At 43.8% G+C, this 23,107-nt stretch overlaps 2 protein-coding genes across 2 annotated transcripts; both read left to right on the top strand.

Annotated features, from left to right (window-relative positions):
* Positions 1-7,832: 7,832 nt before the first annotated feature.
* LOC309886933 (triggering receptor expressed on myeloid cells 2-like) lies at positions 7,833-13,312 on the top strand. Its single transcript, XM_082778260.1, is given in 5 exon segments — positions 7,833-7,955; positions 10,411-10,755; positions 11,274-11,328; positions 11,838-11,919; positions 11,922-13,312. Coding segments are annotated over 5 exon segments (681 nt in total). The 5' UTR covers positions 7,833-7,915; the 3' UTR covers positions 12,081-13,312.
* A 436-nt stretch (positions 13,313-13,748) lies between these two features.
* On the top strand, positions 13,749-20,088 carry LOC309887126 (polymeric immunoglobulin receptor-like). The gene is made up of 7 exons (XM_082778596.1): positions 13,749-13,883; positions 14,549-14,902; positions 15,658-15,978; positions 17,181-17,235; positions 17,968-18,071; positions 18,311-18,363; positions 18,662-20,088. Exons 1-7 carry the CDS (start codon positions 13,841-13,843, stop codon positions 18,923-18,925), a joined length of 1,194 nt encoding a protein of 397 aa, XP_082634722.1. The 5' UTR covers positions 13,749-13,840; the 3' UTR covers positions 18,926-20,088.
* Positions 20,089-23,107: the final 3,019 nt, after the last annotated feature.

The following is a 23,107-nucleotide window of genomic DNA, read 5'->3' as shown; positions in this document are numbered from 1 at the left end:
GTGTGTTGGGCAGCCCATGGCAATGCCCCTGCCCTGTGCTTGAGGAGGCCATGGAGCTGCGAGTCGTCCTCCTGCTGCCGCTCTGCTTCCCAGGTACGAGGAGGGCTGGGCATGGCTGGGGCTTCCCATGGGACACCCGTCCCCAGTCCTGCTGCCTGCAGGGCCCTGCAGTGGTAGAGCACCGATACCAGCAGTCCTGGGGGGAAGGGAAGGGCAGGGAAGGGCAGGGAAGGGCAGGGAAGGGCAGGGAAGGGCAGGGAAGGGAAGGGAAGGGAAGGGAAGGGAAGGGAAGGGAAGGGAAGGGAAGGGAAGGGAAGGGAAGGGAAGGGAAGGGAAGGGAAGGGAAGGGAAGGGAAGGGAAGGGAAGGGAAGGGAAGGGAAGGGAAGGACAAGCCCCACTTCAGACCATCCCACACCTGGCTCCTCCAGGCTCACAGCCCACAACAGCCCTGCAGCAGCTCCCCTCTCCCTCACCACTTTTGGTATTCGCAGGTCTCCAAGCCCAAATACCTGGGGAGCTGAGCCAGCGTGAAGGAAGCAACCTCTCTGTGTTATGTCATTACCCACCGGAAGTTGATTATTGGAAGATGAAATCCTGGTGCCGCTGGAGAGATCATCGTTGTCAGCCTCAAGTGGAAATAATTGGCACAAGAACAGAGACGTACACAGACCGGGCCACACAGGGGCACGTTACCATACAGGATGATCCCATACACAGGAATTTTTCCATCACCATGACTGACCTCCGGGTAGAGGATTCAGGCACATATTTCTGTGTTTATAGGAAAGGCAGGGACAGCTATGTTTCACTGAAGAGGATCTTGCTGAATGTTTTCAAGGGTGAGTACCTTTTCCCCACACAAACTCCGGTCCTGTCAGGAGGCAACATCACTGCTTCCCTGCTCCATCCTCCTACTGCACACAGTGAGCGGCTTCCCCCAACCTCATCCATCAGCCCCCACCCTTGTCCCCTCATTCGCTGCCTTCCCTGCTCATAGAGCACAGGGTGAAGGATCCCTGCAGACCCCACTGGCCCTGAGGTGCATGGCTCCCTGCGGCTCTGCCCAAAGTGTCCTGCCCGGGCTGGACAGGACAGCCTGGCCACAGCCTGGCCTAGATGCCTGGATTGTGCCAGGAGATGGATCCCCTTGTGCCCCTGATTGCAGGTCAGACACCAGGTTTGTTGTTCTGCAGAGTTTCACAAGCTGGAGTTGGACAGTCTCTCTGTGCAGTGCCCGTACCATGACCTGGGTTACCGCTCCGAAAGAAAAGCCTGGTGCCGATATCCAGGTCAGACTGGCACATATGATCTCGTGGTGAGCACACTTACCACTTACTCATGGGGTACCAACAATGGCCAGAAAGACAGAGCCTCGATCCAGGATGACACCCAGAATAGGACTGTCACCATCACCATGGAGAAGCTGCAGGCACAGGACTCCGGCGTGTACTGGTGTGCACTCTACAGGCCCTACGAACTCATTCCGTTCACCCGGATAATGGAGGTCCGGCTCTCTGTGTCCAAGCGTGAGTACCTGCTGGCAGATTTTGGCCTCGCCTCCCCTGCTTGCTCTCCCTCCTGACCTGTGCCCCACCACCAAGAACCCAACCCTCTCTCCATCTCTGTCTCTCTGTCTGCACAAGCTTCTGTCCGCTTCTGCACAGGGCTGTTCAACACCTCCCTGCTACCTGCAGATCTCTGCCAGGGAGCTTTTCTGCCTGCACTTCCAGCACTTCTGCCACGTCCCGGGATGGGTTCATGGAGCAGGGCTCCTCTGCAGCTCCTTGCCTCTCCCTCCCACCTTTCCATCCTTCTGCTGCTTCTCCTGCTCCCGGGAGCTCCCTAAGACACGGGTCGCAGCCTGGGCGCCTGGTCTGTGTTGACTGTCACAGCACGCCCGGAGTTACACCCATGGCAGGGATGTTTGATGGGGGATGCACAACAGCCCAGTAATTGTTCTTCTCTTCTTTGTGATTGGAGGACCAACTGCAACAACGTTGTCAGTCACTAGAGGCACCAGTGAAAATCACCCTCCTGGTAACAGCACACTAGCAGGGTAAGGCCAAAAAAAAAAAAAAAAAAAAAAGCCAACACCGAAAATCCTCTGAGCTTGAACACAGACAAGAATTGCTGATGTCCTGTCCATGACAGTCCAGTCTTCCTGCGGTTGGCAGTCTCTGGGCATTGCAAAGACTCCTGCTTACAGAGGAGCTGGGTGGGACAGGTGTCCTTACAGTGGACGACCTCTCCTCTTCCAGTTCTTGTCCAGTGCCTAATTACAAAGGGAGAAGTGGACAGATGAAATCATCTCCTAGCTTCCTGGAAATGTAGTTGCCTACCTAACTCTTTGGGGTGTTCTCTTTGCAGAAATAGGAATCCCCAGTTTCTGTCCCAAAGCCTGTCTTGACTTTGTTTATTCCTGTCTGTGAATAGTTAACAGTGTAGTAATACTTGGCTAGTATTTCATTCTTCATTTGCCAGGCTGTTAAATGTAAAGGATTTTCTTTCCCCATTAGGTATCTGTTGTCATGAATACTACATCAGCGCCCAAGAGTACAGGCATACACCATCTTCTAGTTTGCAAGGTGCAGGAAAACCTAGGAGGAAAAAAGCAGTACCTGCTTCAGAGAGCCTGGAATCGTGCTCTGAACTTTAAACAGTGGTTTGTTTTAAAGGGACAAATAGTAAGTTTAGCAAAAACTCAGAAGGCACAGCCAGTTACAACAATCAAGACAGAATTCCTCCCAAAGAACCTGATCCCCTCCTTCCAAGTACATGAAAGCTATTCCTGCCCCTTTTTTTTGGTTCCTGTTTGGTAATGGGCTATGCCAGCATCATACCGTGCTGTTATCTAACACTGGTAACTCCTTTGCTCTTCCTGCTTTAGCCAAGGTGTAAGCACCTACATCATAATATCCACGGTCCTGTACCTCCTGCTCATCCCCGTAGTTATTATCTTGATAACATTGTGCATCAGGCACCGCAGAAAGCTGAAGAGAAGAGGTATGTGGAAACCGGTGATGCCTCATTTTCTATTCTGTCTTTCTCTGACCATCATTTTTCCACTCCAAGTGAGCTTATTCTCAACTCACTGTGCCCTGGAGAATATAAGGCATGCACAGCCTGGGAAGGCTCAAGGGGGGCTCCTTGTTGTGACCTCCTCTCACAGTGAGTCAAAGCCGCTCTCCTCCAGAAGTGCACAGAACGTGTCCTAACATTTCAGAGAAGTAAAGTGGGGGCAACATGTTCACCAGATTTGGGGTAGATGGGTCCCATTGGCACACCCATCTTTTCATTCACTCGGCAGTCCCAAAGCCTTTCCCCAAACTCCTGTAGCACAGACAATACCCATGCATTGTCACAGATTTCTCTGTTTCTAAAACCTATGGTTATGGTTCTTTGCAAAGGTAACAGGCAAGCAGAGGACATCTATGACAAACCAGAGGACACAACGCAGGTAAGGAAAGTGATTTATTTCCCACACTGCACCTAAATCCCTTACCAATAATCTGTAAGGAGCTGGCTGACGCATGGGATGAGGGCCTTCATGCTCACTTTTGGCTGTGAGCATTAGGGGAAATGGCATTTAATGTCACCAGAGAAAGGAATGTTGCTAGATGGAGAGAAAGAGGGCAATGGAAGGTAACTCCACTGGGGAAAACAAAACAAACAAAAACAAACACGGTGGAGCAAATTATAGTAATTTCTGAGAAATGACTCAAAGACTAGAAAGCAAGGCTAGAAGATGAGGTTGTAACAAATATCAAGGAGAAGAGATGAAGGAAAGAATTTTCTGTCCTTTCACCTCTGTCATGACCAAAGGTAACATTTTACATGACTTCTCCTTTACCCTAGGAAAATCTCGTTCCCTTGATAACAGCTGTGTCTTGGTGCTGAATCATGCTGACAGTTGTTTACCCTTTCTTTTCATAGCTTGAGAGCACTGAAAGAATGGAAACTTCCAAGGATGACAGCAAAGACCTAAAATATGTTACCCTGGACTTTAAATCCCAACACAGCCCTGAGGAACCTCTCTACTGTAACGTTGAACCAGATCAGGCTCCCAAGAACCCCAAAGATGAAAATGTGGAATATGCTATCATTGCACGCAGTTAATGGAAAAAAAAAAAAAAGAAGAAGAAGAAGCACAGAACCCCACAACAATCCAGCAACAGGAGGAAAGAACTGGAAAAAGAACTGGAATAGAAAGTGGGAATGTGGAGTAGAAAATGTGTGCATGGACACTGGGGAAAGAGCTACGGTTTTGCTGTCATGTGTATGTTGCCTATACATTCTAAGACCTCTCTCCTATTAGAAGCCAGTAGAGAATTTTGTCACAAGTATGCAGATTCTCTCAGGCCAGACAGAGGTGCTGGTTAATTCTCAGGATCCCTTGCACATTTGCTTTTTTTTGATTCTATTAAAATGCAGACTCTTATGGAGAGGCAGGTGTGGAGGAGTATCCTTTTGAAAAAGAGCAGTATCTGCCTGGCCATGGGTGGGTTTGGTATTTCAACTATATTCACTGGTAGAAGCTCTATCCCACTCCCAAGGGTTCAGTTATTATGGCCATGCAAACTTATTCCAATATTCTAGGATTAAACTCTCACCTTGCTGCCATTGGGTTCATTTGCCATGTTATGGGTGGGGGATTGGAGTTCTGGAATATAGGACTAAGCAGAACCAACATCTGCCTGATGGCAAGTAGCTTGAGTACTTCAACAAGCCGAAATACTGCATTGCAAGTTTGTAAACTGAAGGCTCTGCTATGTAAATATGAACACTAGAAGGTCTTCCAGCTAAAAAAATAGTGATGCATATATGCAATACATGTACTTTTCGATACTTTATGCAAATCCCTGTATAGCCTATACTTATCAGTCTGCTTAGGTAATAATTAAGATGGTAAAAGGCTTTCAAACTAAAGCCAAATATCTAGATGTTGATCAAGAAGAGCATGCATGCTGGATTTCGGGTAGGGGGGAATAGTGAGGGTGATATCACTACTGAGTGCAAGTACAAACATCCCTTTATGGAGTGCAGAGGGTTCTGGGGTGGATTCAGTGTGTGGATTACATTCATGAGAGCCTTCAACACTATATCCTCTAGACAACTCAGTTATTTCCCAGCTCGAGGGCTGAATTTGCTGTCATGGTCATCTGCAGCCACAGCATATTTATGGAGTCTCTGAGGCCTGTACGCTGAAAACAGAATGAAGGAACAGGTGAAATGTGAAGTTATAGTTATGGCTTTCCATGTGTAGCTTGTGCAGACTACCCCATCCTTGCACCATGTCCTAACTGGAGACTCTTTACTCTGTTTAAAAACTTCTGGCTGGTCTGCTGTTCTACAGCCTCTGTTCCTCACCAACTGCCTGCTTAAACCAAAGCAGTGTAGAATAAAGACAAGTAGGGAGAACACAGAATCACAGAATCATTAATGTTGAAAAAGACCTTCAAGACCATCTGGTCCAACCATAACCCTACCACTACTATCACCCACTAAACCACATCCCCAAGCACCAAGTCCAACCTCTCCTTGAACATCCCCAGGGATGGTGACTCCACCACCTCCCTGGGCAATCCCTCCCAATGCCTGACCACTCTTTCTGAGAAGAAATGTCTCCTCATTTCCAATCTGATCTTCCTCTGTTGCAACTTGAGGCCATTCCCTCTGGTCCTATCACTGGTTATCTGTGAGAAGAGGCTGACCCCCAGCTCCCCACACCTTCCTTTCAGGTACTTAACCCAGCCTGTCCAGGTCCCTCTGCAGGGCCTCCCTACCCTCTGGCAGGTTGACACTTCCCCTCAACTTGGTGTCATCTGTAAACTTACTGAGGGTGCACTCAATTCCCTCACCCAAATCATCAATAACAATATTAAAAAGAATGGGCCCCAACACCAACCCCTGGGGAACACCACTTGTGACCTGTCACCAGCAGGATTTCACTCCATTCACCACCACTCTCTGGGCCCAGCCAACCAAACAATTTTTAACACAGCAGAGTGTACCTGCCCAAGCCATGGGCCGCCAGCTTCTCCAGGAGAATACTGTGGGAGACCGTGTCAAACACTGAGGTCAGGGTGCCAGGAAATGACCACCAAGATGCGTGTTTCTGCAGAAAGGAAGGAAGGGAACAACATGCGGTACTACATTAGAGGAATGGAGAGGGCACTGGGGTGTTTTTGAACAGAATTTGTCTTGCTCTGCCAGCTGCAAAGATGAGCCCTGATATAGCTATGAGGAAGGTCTTGTACAGACAGTTGCACAGAGCAAGAAACTGGTAGGCTGAGCAAAGAAGTTGCAGGAAGTATGACAAAGACAACAGAGGAAGAAGCAGAAGAGGGCTGTTCTCAACATCAGGTGATATAACAGAAGGGAAGTGACAGTACTTTAAGAGTGGATTATTTACTGATGTAAATGTCCAAGTGAGTCAAACATGTAATTTATTTATGGATCTCCAGTGTAGCTCTGATACAGGTTGGCAATTTCCAGGAGTTGCCAAAGGAACACTGGACTGGCAGGGACCTGATCAACCCCCTGTTATCCTGAATAACCTCGCCATAAATTATCAAACATGTATTTCCCATGCACTTGGTCTCTACCCTTCACTGTTATGAGACATCTTTGCATCTCTGCAGGAATCCACGAACCAGCCAGACTCAGACCTTGCTCTGTGCTTCTGCAGCACTGTGCTGTACTTTTAACAGCTCTCCCCAGCTTATTCACCAGTGCTGCCAGAGAAAACCAGCATGCCTACTTCCAGCACTCTTTATTATTTTTTATTTTTTTACTTTTTGCTACAGCATGGAAAGCAAGATCCAGTGGCTTCTTCTAAAGTCACGGAGGACCAGAAATGCATGTGAGGTTTCATGGGAAAGCTCATCAGGGCCTTGGATACCATTACTTCCCTGTTTCTGCTGGGCATACCCTAAATTATACATTTGCTGTCTTTATTTAGCAGTCATCTGGTGAGCAATGAGAAATTAGTTTGCTGGGTGTCAGCTCAATTCCTCTAAAAGACCAAAAGCCCCAGCACTTTTTCAGCTGCACCAAGCTCTGCAGACAGGTGGCAGATTGAAGGGGCCTGAACCTCTCGTTATTCACAGGCCAGTCACATCCAGCTTTCCAATCAGTTTCTCTTGCAAAAGCTGCAGCAGGGAAGCTGATTTTTTCTTTGAGAATGTCAGGGTTTCCATGTTTATCTCAACACGAAAGGAAGAAAAATGGTTCCAGAAATGGATCATCCAGCCCACGATTCCCCTAACTATTTGCTATTCTTGCAGTCAGTTACAATGGGTCAAACAGCGGAAGAGTAATAGTAAAAGACAATCAAGTGGAAGAAATACATTTTCAGGTTCACAGTTGCTTCTGATCAAAGAGAATCCAGATTTGTGCTTAGTGGAGCAACAATGAACAAGAGCTGGAATGTGTAAGAGAATTTTTAGGTGCTATGAGTTACCATTTTCTTAAACACTAACTAGAGGAAAGAAAAAGAAGGCACGTTTATTAATGGGTAGACCTGCATCTTTATCTGCCAGTTTCAATAAGTTAGGAAGCAAGGCTTTACCAGCACTAGCATGGAAGATTTCCAAGTAAATAAATCAAAAAATAAAAAGGGCAGCCAGTCAGTTTGCTAATGCTACTGGAGACCATCACATGATGTTCTCTTTCGGTCTGTCTAGACTAAACTCTGGCGGTGAGTGGGCAATGCTGATGCCTGAATTTTCAGCTTGTGAGAGAAATACCCGTCCCTGACGAATTGCTCAATACACAGGCTGAAAAAGATGCCAAGTTCCTGTGCTCATTCCTTCCGGCAGAGCAAGGAGGGGGGAAAAGCAAGCTGCTCTTGGGCAACAATCCTTTTTGCTTTTGTCCAGACTCATCTCTTGACTGCTTCTCTGCTGGACAGACATGGAGAAGCTCACGCACCTCATCTTGTTGCTTTTGTCAGGTAAGAAAGCATGCATGGCCTTGGGTTTCAGTTAACGGGCAGGGTAAAGGACTGGTGTAAACTTTAGATCTGTGCCTCACATAAGATTATTGATAATACCACAGGAAAAGACTGCACAGGCCATGAGATATAGTAGCTCCTTCTGGATGCAAAGGCATCTTCATGGTAGCATGCAGCTCTTCGGAAGACCAATAAAAACTCTTATTATGGTTGAAGTTTGCTCTTTTCTCTTAATTTAACAAAGGGCCGGCAATGATCCAAGCACTCACCTTTTCTCGCAGTGATCCTTTTGAGTTATAACAGGAGTCTTATGTGCCTTCTGAGAGTGAAACTGCAAAATCCTACTTGTTTGCATTCGTAGGGGGTTGAATGTAAAATGCAGCAGCTGTGGTTCTAGAGGAGGAAAATAAAATTAATTGAAGCAGGGGCCTCTCCTCTGAAATCTTAGGCATTGCAATAAGCCAAGAAGAACATCTTTGTAGAGGGCAACACTCCTAGTCTCTATTTTCAGCTTGGACAGCAATGTCCACTTGCAATGACAAACCAGGCACAGGATCTAGCTGGTATTCCCAGCTCAAAGCGTCCCCTCTGCAGCCAAATTCTGGAGAGGCTAGATATCTGAAAGAGTGCACAGAAAGGTAACAGATGTAGGCTTTGGGAGCACAGAAACCTATCTCAATTATGACAAAAATCTGAATGAACTTGGAAAAAAGTCCACTATATTGTTTCCGGAAGCAAGCAACAAGGGAGAACAAACAGTAAAGGACCCGTCAGCAGAATTGGCTGAAAAGATAATGACACAGTTTTTCCACAGGGGCATCAGCAAATCTTTAAATGCCATGACTCTGATCAAGACATTTTTGCAGAGGTGTTTTTGGTCAGTAAGAGAAATACCTGGGGCTGCCAAGGAACTGAAGGTAACTGAACGAGGGGCAAGGAACAGTCCACAAGAGAAATAAGAGAGGGAGTTAACATGTTTAGTTGGCTTGCACAGGACTGGACTGGGCATGGAGAGAGGTAAACCTTGACTGGAAGTACCCAGTTGAGCAAAATATCAGGATAAAGGCTTGTATGTGTTAGATAATTGGAGAGCATAGCTCCACTTTTAGGCTTTCTTCTAGGAAAGCGTGAAAGACCTTCAGTGGTTCTTTTTTTTTAGTTTACAATTCACTCAGAATTTTTATGATTATTTTAAGACATATTATTAAAAGGCTCTGCCAGCTCAAAGTCCTTACAATGACCTATTTTTTTAAATTTACTTCTGTTTTAGTGTTACGTATGGTTTCACAGAAGCCTCAGCCTTTTTCACTAGAAATACAAATACTTTTATAAATACCACACTGCACTCTTCCCCAGAATTATTTATAGTTAAGATGGTCCCTTCTGTCTTTGCCCACCACAAAGAGGAATGGAAATCAGAAATAAGGAACTAAAGCCAAAAAAAATAAAAAAAAAAAATATATATATATATAAAAAGAAGCTGAAGATCAGTTATCAACAGGATTAAAATTAAAAGGATATTAAAAGACAGGGTGAAAACATCTGCTGACTCTGGAATCAGGACTCGGATTAAGAAGTAACCTGCTAAACAGCTAGCTGGGCACTTGTAGGTATCACTTCCAGCATCCACCAAGGCTGTTTTGCTTCCCTTTGGCTGTGTAAAGCCCTTAAAATTGGGGTAATTTTCATGGGCATTTACTGCAAAGGACCTTTTCCACAGCAGAGTGCACACTGGAGCCAAATCCGTACTTCTGAACATATGTGGAATCTATACCTTTGAACCTTGCTGCAGCTGTATTCAAGTAGGCAAGTCAGATGCTGCAAAGTAGGGGTGTTACAGCAGGACAAATCTGAGTGTTACTCAGAAACAACTGGTCATTATTGTGTCAGGCTGTGTTTTGATGATTTGCCTTGTGAAAAGACCTCTTAAAAGCCAAGCCAGTTTGCCTGGCACCCAGTCAATCTACTTAAATACCCAGCTTCATGCTCCTCAGAACAAGAGGAAAATGCAAGTTTATTTTTAATCCCCCAGTCATGCTGGCCAACTGCTTCCTCTTAACGGGCAGGAGCCCAACGACTACAGCAAGCGTGATGTGGTTGCGCTCCAGACTGCAATCCACAGCCGTCACCACAGGGCCAGAAGGGGAAGATGAAGACCAAAATTGGCTGAGCTTCAGAAAATCTGAAATATTAATGGAACGGTTACCTCAGTCCCTACCCCAAGGGCTGCCTGGCACGAGCCAGATGACACACCGGTCAAAAGGGTCACTACTGACATATTTCAACAAAGTCTGAACCAAGACTCTCATGAGGGAAGCAGACAGGTGAGCCAGCCCTACAGTTGGCAGCAGTCATCATTAGAGTTGTAAAAGAGGGAAATGGCATTTGTTTAGCCTAAACACAGTGATAAGCAATAGATGTAAAAGAGATGTGGCTCACCGCTTTCTCCTTCTAGCATCCTGTGCTGCAGACAACGTCACCCTGGTGTACGGAGTGGAGGGGGGGACCATATCTATCAATTGTACCTATAACCCCCGGCAGCAGCGGTGGAGAGAAAAGAGCTGGTGCAAGCAGATCGATGAGACCAAGTGCCAACATGTGGTGAGTGCCCACCGCTTCTGGCTGCCCTTCCTGAAGAACAGGAACGGCACCACTGCCATCAGTGACGACGTCCACAAAGGGGTCCTGACGGTGACCATGAAGCGACTCAAGAAGCAGGACGCTGGGCTGTACCAGTGCAGGACTGACTTCTTGGGGGAAACAAACACCTTACAGAAGGTGCAAGTGAAAGTGCTGACAGGTAGGTCCTGAGGCTCTGTGTTTTATGAGTTCCTGAGTTTTAACTTAAATTTCACGTGTCTGCAGATGTCAAGGCCTTATTTTGGTAAACATCTACTTTCCTAAGGAAGTACCATGCTTCACTGTCTCTTTTTAGTTCCTAATTTACAGCAACCACTACAGACATCTAACACAGAATCACAGAATTTCTAGGTTGGAAGAGACCTCAAGATCATCGAGTCCAACCTCTAACCTAATGCTAACAGTCCCCACCAAACCATATCCCTAAGCTCTACATCTAAATGTCTTTTAAAGACTTCCAGGGATGGTGACAGAATCACAGAATTTCTAGGTTGGAAGAGACCTCAAGATCATCGAAACACACGTCATCTACAGTTACCCAGATTAATCTCCTAGCATGCAGCTCATTGTCCAGTCTCATCTTGGTTACCTGTGCCTAACTGGGGCACTGGTTTTGTGAAACCAACGGGTATCACACAGAAACACTTGTAGACTAAACTATTCTGTTTCTGTCATCAGCTGTCCTGGAAACCCAAATGCCAGAGGAGCCTAGAGCTGTTCACAGCATCTCCAGGTAAGCCATAAAACTTTTCCTCAGGCTGTGAACTCTAACTCTCCTAGGACTAAACTAGATTAGCATCTGCACCTCTGTTTGAAGCTGAATACCGCCATATGCATATTCTCTGCCTATTCCTAATCCATGACAATTCTCAAAGCTGCTGTGTAGTTTCTAAATGGAATGCAGTGCTTCAGGGACAGGCAAAACAAATCCTGCAGATCACAATTTAATGGTAGACTCGGCAATACTAGGTTAAAGATTGGACTAGATGATCTTGCAGGTCTTTTTCACCTAAAACAGATTCTATGATTCTATAATTTATTCATATGTGAGATCTTAAAGTTAAAACTTATAATAGTTGTTCTAACCTCCAAGGCTCTGCTATGCCCAGGCATGGACTGCTTGTCACATGAGATGCTACCATCTTTGCACTTTATACTACCAAGATACAAGAACTTTTTTAAAGGTTGAACCATCCCCCTCCTTGCTAAGCCTTTTTTTGTTGTGCTTATGGCTCCCCATAGCATCCATCCTGAAGCTGACTTCACTGTCTTCTATGTCTTTGGCGGACTCCTGGCTGTCAAGCTTGTGGTGGCCGTGCTGATCTTTTTGTCATTAGCAAGAATGGGAAAAACAGAGAGACAGAGGAGAACAACTCAAGCTTGAATGAACAGCGGGTCCTCCCTTTCCCTGGTGACCTCGTAAAGCATGCACGAGATGGAATCAGCTCCTCCTCGAGAGCGCTGCTTAGAGCTGAACCAAGATAATCGACAGGGAAATGAACATCAATCATTTTCCGGCAAAGCTTTGCCACCTGCTGTAAGAAAGAAAAGGATGACCCACGGGACATAGGTATTGACAGACCTATCGCCCTAAAGAGGGAATGTCACCATCTCACCTTCTCTCATTGCCACTGACCAACTTTTCCCAATGCAACCGAAGTGAAAGGATGCTGCCAGCAACACCTGAACCTGGTGGAAGGAGATGGAACTGGGGGTTGGGGGGAAGGAGGAATATGAAATATTTTTGTCAAGAGATCCAGCAAAGACTTACCTATGTGCAGAGATGCTTCCCCAGACACAGTAAAGTTGACAGAGCTCTGCTCCATTTTCCCCCAGCTCAGTGCCAGGCCAGACAATGCTTTGTTGTAAATAAAAGTACAGATATGCCAGTGAACATAAACAGGAGTTCAGGTAATGCAGCTCAACCACCGTGTGTTCTTGTGGAACTCATGAATGCACACACAGACAATGTAAAAATTTTAAGACGTGGTTCTGTCAAAATTCCCCAAGGAACTTTTGATTCATTGAAGAGCTAATAGCTTTTTTCAGCATGTCCTGTACCTCTACAAAACTGCTGAACACTTCTTCCAGAAGCGTGAAATATAATCAGAAGTGTGTGGTTTGTACTGAAAGCCAGTATTATTGTCTAGAAATTAGTTTTGTAACTGAGACTCCACCCTCTAATGACTGACCTTTTTGCTATACTCATGGCGATGCAGTGCTCTGCTATCACCTCTAGTCACTGCGAGTAACTGCTCCATACCCAGGCAGTTATTCCAGAAATTTATCTCCAGCATCATTCCACTGGGGTCTGGATTGAGACCCGTCAATGTGATGTTATTTCACAGTACTGCCAGGTGACAGGTTCTCTTTTCCCAAAGTGACCAGCTCCCACAGATTTCCTCTGGCAGAATGGATGCTTAGTGGACAGTCGGTGTGGAAAGAGATGCGAAACTGCAGAATGTAACAGAAAGGGATGTGAAGGCTACGCACAACCCTGAGCCTGCTTCCTCATTTCTCAAGTGAAATGTTCAAAGCATGAACTCTTTGTGCTTCTCCCTGCCTTTCATCTGCTTTCTCAAGGGGATGTTACCAACATGATCGTTGTTTATCATTCCCCCAAATGAAGCTGTATCTAACTGCCCAAACACCCCAAACCCAAGGCCACATATTTCTGTATTTCCTTGCATTGCCTACAAAGCTAAATAAAAAACTGATTATTTTACTTAATGTGGATTCATGATAAAATGCTGGAGTACCCCAACTCAAAATACATCGCCCAAACGGTAACACTTAGAACATGCTGGCACATTTATAGTGTACAGAAGTGCCCCAGGACACCGGGGCAGGTTGGCAGGTCTTGCATCTAAGTGCAAAACAGCAGGAAGAATGAACACGTCCTACTGAAAGCTGCTCTGTAGTACGTCAAGGTGGCCCTAGAGACCAAAAATATCCATTTCTTTCCCAGCTACACAGCATGGTTGCTAAATATGGCTATCTAGAAAACAATATATTTAAAGCAAAAAAAGCAGCCAGTAGACATGGTGCAGCCTTCCCACATGGGAAGTAATATTAAGATTGTGGTTAAAAGATGTTAGTGACTCCAAACTGGAAACATCACTAGGCAGCAGATAACTGTAAATGACAAAGCAAGTTAAGTTCCCCAGCACTAGAGAATTCCTCAGTGATAAAGAAGATCTGGGATAATTTTTTTCTCTGTGCCCTAAACCACTTTCTACTTGAGGATGGGCAGTTTTCCAGCCCTGCTGCTCTTGCTGGCACTACCAGGTAAGGCTCAGAGACTTCTTATTTCTCCAGGGAACGGGGTACTGTCTGTGCTGTTGTTTGCATTGCACACTCTTATTTACACTTTTTATTCAGGCCATCTATGGCCAGACACAGAATAAGACTGCCAGATGTCAATGAGGGACTACAAGGGGAGGACACATTCAGCCTGAAATGTGCTTATTTTAATTATACAAGCTTTTGGCTTCTCTTTTTTCTTTACAGTAGTTTGTTAGTTTGTCCAAAAATTAATTTTATGAGGGATACCTGGCAATTTCTGACCTTCTTAGACCTTCCTCTCCCACCACTGAAGCATTCTTAGTCTGAAATCATCCAGCATATGGGGAGGGAAATCTGTGTTGCTTGCTCCAGATTCGTGATGGATGAGGTATTGTGAGCAATGTCAGACAGGCTAGCTGCTGTTTGCTTTCTTACTGCCAATAAATACTGAGTCCACAGAGAGGAACAATCTGAATAACAATGGAAAAAGGGTAGTGGCACCCTTTTTCTAGGCTAGGCATGGATGTTTATTTATGCAAAACTGCAGAGTTAAATAACTCTTCTCACAGTCCCAGCGGTATTAGTGGTATAACGTAAGAAAAAGTGACATACTAAGATTACATTAGTTCTAGCATCAATTTTCTTTTTATTTTTTATTTTTTTGAAAGGATCATGCATGCCAGGAGAGGACACGCACATGTTTCTGCAAGTAGAGGGAGACACCTTCAGAGCTAACTGTTCATATGATGTGCACAAGCATTTACATAAGAAGAAATTCTGGTGCAAGGAGCAACCAGAAAAATATTGTCCAGGCTTACCCTCGAGATTCCCTTCAGAAGAAGGGCTTAATCCTAACCATGCACAGTATCGTCCTGTTCAGCTGAAAGACTTTGGAGGCGGCTGGTTTTCTGTTAGAATGGCAGCACTTCGACGAGAGGATTCTGGCACATACCAGTGTGGAGTCTGGGTAGATCTGAAGCAAATTTTGCTGCAAAGAATACAGATGGTGGTTTCACCTACGGGTGAGCTATGAGGTCAACAGTGCACTGGGTGGGAGACAGCCAAAATAAATAAAGAATGATGCCTCATTTCCAGTTTTTGTTCCATAGCAAAGTATGGTGTATCTGGTCACAGAGTCCACTAGAGATTATCGAGGGCAATAAGAAAATGCAATATGTATCTGCATGTATCTAGAGGCAGAAATGGCCAGGAATTTTTTTTTTCCACATTAAATCAAAAAGGGAAAGGGAAAGAAAGTCAAAGGGAAATAAATCATTGTTTAAAAAATTACTATCAAAAACCATGAATACAATTTTGTGGGATTATACTCATCAAAAACAAATGGGTTTAGGTTTGGGGCAGAAACATTTCAGACAAGTTGATGAAAACAAAAAAAACATAATGCTTTTTTTTTTTTTTGGTATAAGATCTTCCATTTTGTTGAAAACATTTTCCAGTCACAGAGATCTTTCACATAGGCTTTGATAACTCAAGTAGCCGACTTATTAAAGGTGTTAAAAGACTTGTGAGATGGAGCAACACCCTCCTAAATTTGAACACAGCACAGAGGTAGCTCCGTGTCACAGCACCCGGGGAATTTGACAGCAATGACAGCCCTGGAACCTGATACCAGGGCTGCTAACTTCCACATCTTCTGCCAGTTCTCTTTGTGCTGGTGTTTGCTCTGCTCCTTTGTTGGGTGTGATGTGTGCTGTTGTGGGGATTGCATTTTCCTGTCTCTTACCCCTCTAATGAATCATCACTTTGTTGTCTTTAGAACCTGTAATAATATTTGCAGAAAAAGGGAAATCCCTGTTCCTTCATTGCTCCTATTCTGTGACAATCAACGTCGGGAAGCTTCAACATTTTCTGTGGTGCAAAATGGTGTCCCGAGTTACATGTCAACCTATTATCAGAGCTAACACTGATCAAAGTATCATTAAAGTAGGAAGGACTGAAATGACGAATGACTTCTCATGGAAAATGATTAGAGTGTGGCTGAAAAATCTCCAACTTAATGACTCAGGAGAATACCGTCTCGAGAGCCATTTCCAGGGGAGAAACAAACTGCTGAAGAGGATCATGCTGGAAGTTTTGGGTGAGTTAATCAAAGAAATAATGATGATCTTCTAAAAGTCAGCAGTTTCTTAGCACTTTGACAAGAAAGACTCCAGTTCAACATTAAAGAGCTCTCTTCTGAGCCTTGAAATTTCCTGAGACACAGATAATTCCTGAATTTCCTTTCTTACACAGATTTTTTGATACATACTAATGGTAGAAATTGCAGCCAATTCTTGGGAGGGAGGCAGTCTGGTTTGGCTTCATTGACTAATGAAATTTAACATTCACATCAGCAGATGAAACAGACTCCAAGAGATCTGAACACTTACCTGAATTTCTACCTGAGTTCACCTCTTTATCACTGTTCATTAATAAACTTTTCTATTTGCTTTCACACTTTACTTCTTCTGCTTTTAGCCGGTGCAGAAAGCAGCAAAACAAAAGATACTTGGTGGAAGCTATCTGATTTTTCTGACAAGTGAAAAATGTGGAGGGAAGGGGAAACCACAAGATTTCTTTTTTTAAGAAAAAGATAACAAGAATTTTTTTTCTTTTTCTAAAATGCTTCCTTTCTAACAGCATTCAATTGCAACTCATCACTTTCTAAAATGGTATGAATTTTCATGGCTTACCTATCCCTTCTACAAAACTTAACCCCAACAGTAGCTGTCCTTTCCCTTTGATCTGTCACAGAACTCAAACTTAAAAGGGAAGCGGAAACCACAACTCTTTTGCCCCTCTGCACGTGATATAGTCATCATATAAGTATGTTTTCCAAGGCATGATGAAATGCAGTAGGAAATATTTCACAAGAATTAAAAACAAAACAAAACAAAACAAACAGAGGACTATAACCAAAAGGGAAGAAAACTGGACTCACAGGATGTCTGTTCCAGTCCAGCTAGCTACTAGCTGTCTGGCTGGGCCTACACCTGATGTTTTTATTTAGATTCATTGATAAAAAGTACTACTGAACAACCTAAACAAAACTCCCAGATCCTTCTTGACAAACTGGATGATCCTACTCCAGTGACTGCTGCATTAATAAACCTTCTTCTGTGGGTAAATAGCACAGGAGGAATATTCTTGTGCACAATTTCATGGGTAACAAACAAGCAATAACTCTGGAGCATCCTACCAGCCTGCAGTGCAGGATTTTTCAGCATGAGAGAAAGTCACTAGGGATGGATTGATGTGGGAAAATCACCTTGTTCTTGTGTTTTGTTTCTTTATTTCAAGGGGAAAATCAGGAACTGGATGCCAGCCCCACAGATGCCAGCAAAAAGGACAAGAGGTAAAAGCAAAGATTCTGACTCTAATCATAGCATTCTGGAGGCAGTGCAGGATTTGAGGGGTGCTGAGACAAACTGCTGAAACTTGCACGCACACACACACCCATAGGTTTCCGTTTCTCTGCCACGGGGTTTGGACCAGCCTCCCCGAGCCCCGTATAAAGCTGCAGAAGTCTCCTATTGGTTTCAGGAGCACCAGGAGAGGCCTCTGCTGACGATGCCCAATTTGACTGCATCCTTCCTTTCTACATGGTTAAAAGGGAAAACCATATGGCCCATGCAATGCTACAATGATTCTGCCTCTGGTGCAAGTAGACCAGCCTAAGACCAACCCCAGCTAAACAACACAGCATGTTAGATGAGAGTTATTACCAGACCTGATCAAAAGAGACCCCCATAATGATCCTGATCAGAGATCGTGAGAAGGGCAACTGCATCCTGATGAGGGATGCCTTTGAGCTCTAGTAGCACTGCAACTGAGTGCAGGAAGAGATTTCAAGCTTCTGAATTTGCCCTGGGCCTGCCAAGTGCCAAAGAAAATACAGCTGGGATGGATCCTTTGTGTCTGTAGACCAGTACTGGCCACCCAGAACCAAACTTGTTTAGAGAGAGCATGCTGAATTTTTATCCTGGAACCAAACTCCATTTTCCAACACACAAAATCCCCTTCCAAATCAGCCTAATCACCTCTCATGCTGTAAATAGTAATGGAGATACCACGCTTTTCCTTGCAGGACTCTTTATGCTGTCATGGTGCTGAGTTCCATCCTAGCTACAACTGCCCTGATTGCTATTGTTACACTCCTTGTCACCAGCTACATCAGAAGGAAAAGAGAAGGTAAAGCTCTCTAATCCTCTTCTCTATTTTTCCCTGCCCCTAGGGCCTGGTTTCCCAGCACCCTGAATGCCAGTAAGGTTTACTTGTAGTATCATTGCAAAGGGAAGAAACAAGACCAAGCTGAGAGAAATGCAACATGTGAGCTAAATCAGGGACAGCAGAGAGAGGGCAATCATTTTTACGATGAAAAGGTAAAGGTGTGGTTCTGCACTCAAAGGAGACTCTGTTATTTGTGGCAGGAAAAGAGATGGACTTTGGCAGACATCCTGATTTCAGAAAAGGAGTGCAGCAGGTAAGAGAGCATCAAAAATCCCTCATTCTTGGTGCTTTGTTTGATCTCTGTCACGTGAAGACGCTGGCTCTGTGCTTACCACTCAAGGCGATTACAAAGCACACGATACCACACATCCTACAGCGAACACATAGCATCTGCTCAAGCCAGCAGACTGCAGCTAGCGGTCTGTGTTTGTGATTGCCAAATGTGGCTGCAGAGCAGGCACAACCTGACTCAGTTATTTGGCTAAGTCATAACCCCTCTACAAGTTTTTGTTTACAATACTCAGAAAAAAAAACTCTTCATTTCTTTTCAGAAGGATGGAAGAAAAAATACAAATAGAAGTTCAGATGGGGATAAGAATGACTGCACAACATATGCTGTCTTAAGGCACCAAACTCAAACAGAGCCTGAAGATGTTACATATGTCAACGTGCAGCCTTCACCAAAAGTTTTATTCCACCTTGAAGAACCACCAGGGAACTCAGCTTTCTCAGGACCTGTAGAATACGCTACTGTTTTCTTCAGAGCCACAGCTCCACATTCTGGAATTGAGAAAGAGGAAAACAGGTCCACCTAAATGAAGCAGCACAAAGCCTTGGGTTTATTCACAGAATTTTGCTGAACCGGGCTTAGAAACAATCCATTTGTAACCGGTTGCTGAAGCTGGGTACACACGGGATTGCCCAGTTGAAAGCTGCTGAAAGGATGAGACACATGGATGCACAAACCTCCCCTGAAAAAATAACCACACTTTTCCAGTAGTGCAGCATCACAATTCAGCTATTAGTAAGCAAATGTAGTGGAAGGCTGTAGTATATTTGCTTTCTCTAAATTGCTCTATTTTTAAACAATGAACGACTCTAAACCCAAATACAGGAAACAGATTCTCTCTCATGGCAACAGATCCAGTGCCACAGCCAGCAATGGGCTTTGAGATATGGGGGCATGACACTTCCTTCTAGAGTTTTAACTTCAACAACTCACATAAATAGTTGCACATAAAATGTTAATTACTGCCCATGCTTATTAGGTCCAAATCAGCAAAGTGGTAAAGCATCTGCTGAATTTTACAGATTACACATATTTTGATCAAGTTACTGAATTCTGTTATCATAGTGATATGTACAAACATCCATTAAGGATTATGGATAAATCCCAAAATTCAGCTAAGATTCTCATCTTAATCCCATGAGTTGGGCCCAGAGGTGCTGAATATGATATAAAAAAGGCTTTAACTTGTTGATATTAAGATTGGAAGAAGCACCAGCTTAGGTACTGCGTGGCATGGAAAAAAAGGAATGTGGAAAGGCAGAGATGTCCATGAATCATATCATGTAAATGTAAACTTCATCTTGCCTGTGGGTTCTTGTCCAGTTCTGAGGACAGAGAGATGGAGAGAAGAGAGGGGAGAGAAGAAGGAACTTCTGTTGCCTGGTCTGATGTGGCTACAGGACATCAGGCTCTTTACAACTGTATCTGAGATATTTTTGTCTCTCTATTGCAAATTATCTAAAAAATAAAATAACATAAAATAATAGCTAACAAAATCATTTTTTTTTCCTTCCTAAACAGGCTTAGATGATTGCATTCTTCACTTCCTATACTGACTTCCTGTTTTCTCTTCTCGCTAAGTTATTTCTTTTTTTTTTTCCTTCTTCCTCACCACTGCCTTCACTAACTGCCTAATGACTTACTGACTGACACCCTTATGTTTTGGGTCATTTCTGAGACAGCAAAAGCATTTGTGTGGGGACCATACCATTAAGGTCTGAATTACACGCACCGTGAAAGACAAATAATTAATATAATAAGCTTCAATATATAAATTCTATTCCTTATTTAACCTCTTTGATTCTTTGAATGCAATTAAACTTTTTATGCATAAATTCTTCACCTAGGCAATGAATAAAGGCCCTGAAGGCCTAAGATCTTAAAAACATAGAAGTTAAATAACTAAGTCATGATAGCAAGGCTTATTGGTACACACTTCTGGTCTACAAAGCCATAGATAATCTGATATCATATGGTGAAATTGAGGGTATTTCTAGGTATAGTTTATCTCTACAGATTGCACCAGTCCTCTGTCATGAAACATAAATACGTAACTGGCTGTTACGTATTTCTCGTACACAAGAAATATTCACAAATCTTTCAAATTGTAACATCTTACAGGTGTAAATGAAAGAGACTTGCTAGTAACTTGACCTGCCTTCAACAAAGGCAGCATTGTTGGAACAGCTAATTTAGGTTGGCACTTTTAGTAGTTATGTTAGTTAGCATCAGCAGCACACTTATCCACTTCTATAGTCAGCTGTTGAATTCAGGAGCACTCTGAGTTGTGTACAAGCAGCCTCTGGACATCTGGGACATTACAAACCTGAACGTGTCTTCAAATAAGCCTGGCAGAAACATCTACGCAGTGAACCGGCTCTGTATTAGCTGCTGAATAGCGATGTAGAGTTGCCCGTGGCTAGTGTCTCTCATATCCTCCCAAGCTTATCTTTCATTTGACAGCAGCAGGAAATAAATTTGCAACATTCTAGGAACTGGGCATATGAGATAGGTAGGGCACAGTGGACAGGATGTAAAAGGATAGGAGGTTTTTTTCTAAGACTGACGCTATCAGTCAATACTTTCCACTCCAGTGCCTCCAGACATCACCTCTGTCCTTTTCCAGGAGGTCTAGTTAAAACTCTTCCCAAATCTACACATTCTCTGCAGCCTATCCTGAAATATTTGTTTCTTCTTTGTCCACTTCAGCAGCAGAAAACACTAAGAGGACTGTTTTCATCTCAAATAGGTAGTAAAAGTATATCCATGTGACTAACAGCTAGGCAGCTTCATCTGCTCACTGCAAAGGGCTCTTGCCCTAAGTGGACTATAAGAACAGAGCAATCATATAATAAATTATACTCTAGAGATTCTGCTACAGTCATCATAGTACGATGCCACCTAAGTGCCTTCCAGCAGCAGTTTTGCGAATTGGGTAAAATTTGCCATATGCATGAGAAGCCACAGAGATTTGAGCAAAAGACATGAAAAGCATAATGTTTTATTAGCTACTAGATAAACCATCCAGTTCTGCTCCATGTCCTGAAAGACCCACAAATAAATAAATAAATAAATAAATAAATAAATAAATAAATAAATAAAATAAATGGGAAAGCAAACTGAATTTTGTATTATATTGCTTGGGTGCAAAACTATAGAAATCAAGGAGTTTCCTGCTAGACAAATTTAAGTTGGATCCTTCATACTTTTCCTCTGGAAATCATGAAAACACAAGAACACTTTTGGAACGTTTGTCTCTAGCTCCTCAAAATACAAGGAATCAGCAATGTGTTCTTGCATGAGAAACCTAAAGAACAGAGAAAACCCAACACTTATCCACTTCAAGTTAGTCGTACAAAGTTTTATTCATTCTATTCACCCTAGAATACCTGTTAGACTGTTCTCAACTTCATGCCTTACTTCTCTCTCATCCCCAGCAACTGCAAAATATAGAATACCAGAAAGGAAAGATAAGCAACAAAAAACAGGATCCTGGCAACCATGATTAGCCCAAGATTAGCAGATATAGGAACTTCTCTCCAGAGCGAGAGACTGCTTTAAATTAGTCTGCTCCTGTTCTTGTTAGGAAACTGAAAAGAATTTCAAATTAAGAATAAAGCAAAAAGCTGTAAAAATCAATATCTGAGTGGCTTTGTAATCAGATAACCTATTACGTGCTACGGGCATTCCCTCCAGGCCTATGGTGCCTGCTTATTCCCTTGGGCCACTGCCCTTCATGCTCTTCTGCATTCATGAATCTTCAGCTGTGATGTCCTTGAGGATTTATTCTGCTCTATTTACCAACAATCACACTTCTAGTATTTCTGCATTTCATCGTGATTGCAGAGCTGCCAACAATGCAGTGTCAGAAAGCAAGCCAGCTTTCTTCAGGACCAAAATGAGTGCCAGCCTGTGAGGGCTTTACAGAACCCAACAGGGACCAAGCTAAGAGGCCAGATCCTGTTTAATTATCAGAGGGGAAAAAAAATAAATATATAAAGGATTTTTCAGAAGAAAACTCCAAAACAGGAGGACTGCTGTTCAGGGTGCTCTGAACTGCCTGTTGGAGGCAATTCTCCCCTACCTCACCTATGTGGACACCACCCCTCCAATTTAGACAATTAACACAGGCAGTATGGTTACGCCCCATTCTAACCAGCATTTGAAGTACACCAATTTTCAGCTGGAGCTCTGGGACAACTTCAGCATACCTAAATACAAACTCATTCAGCATCCCCATGCTGTTTCACAGTACAAAAACTTCACCCACCGTTGCTTCACATGGAAAACACTGTTAAGGCATCCAGCACAGGAGAAAGAAACACAACAGTGCTTGGGGCAAAACTTGCCCTTTTTGTTCTAATCGTTGCCAGCTGGTGATGCTCATGTGTGCTCTCAACCTCTGCTAGCAGACAGCTGCTTCTGCACCAGCGAGGGTAGAACCAGGCTCCAGGAACCACAGGAGTGCTTATAGTTCCTTCAAGCATATCTATGAATACCTATCTATCATATCTACCATATCTGTCTATAAATGCCTGTGAAGCTTGGTGTATTTCTTCTAAAACAGAGTACATCCCCAAAACACAGGAAATGGAATAGGCTGCACATATTTATTTATTATATGGCTGTTAGCCCAAAGAGCTTTGCAAACTCTGAACATGTACAAGAACTGTTTCAACAATACTATAACATACTTGATGATACCACA

The sequence above is a fragment of the Aythya marila genome (assembly GCF_965140915.1).
Source record: "Aythya marila genome assembly, chromosome: 24".
NCBI classification, from domain to species: Eukaryota; Metazoa; Chordata; class Aves; order Anseriformes; family Anatidae; genus Aythya; species Aythya marila.
This window is presented reverse-complemented; position numbering and strand designations above follow the sequence as displayed.

Bases quoted from the DNA above. Each gene is read 5' to 3' on its own strand.
- LOC309887126 (XM_082778596.1), top strand. From the start codon at position 13,841: ATGGGCAGTTTTCCAGCCCTGCTGCTCTTGCTGGCACTACCAG. The intron at 17,236-17,967 runs GTAAAAGCAAAG...TTTTCCTTGCAG, and splicing joins GCCAGCAAAAAGGACAAGAG to GACTCTTTATGCTGTCATGG. The intron at 18,364-18,661 runs GTAAGAGAGCAT...ATTTCTTTTCAG, and splicing joins TCAGAAAAGGAGTGCAGCAG to AAGGATGGAAGAAAAAATAC.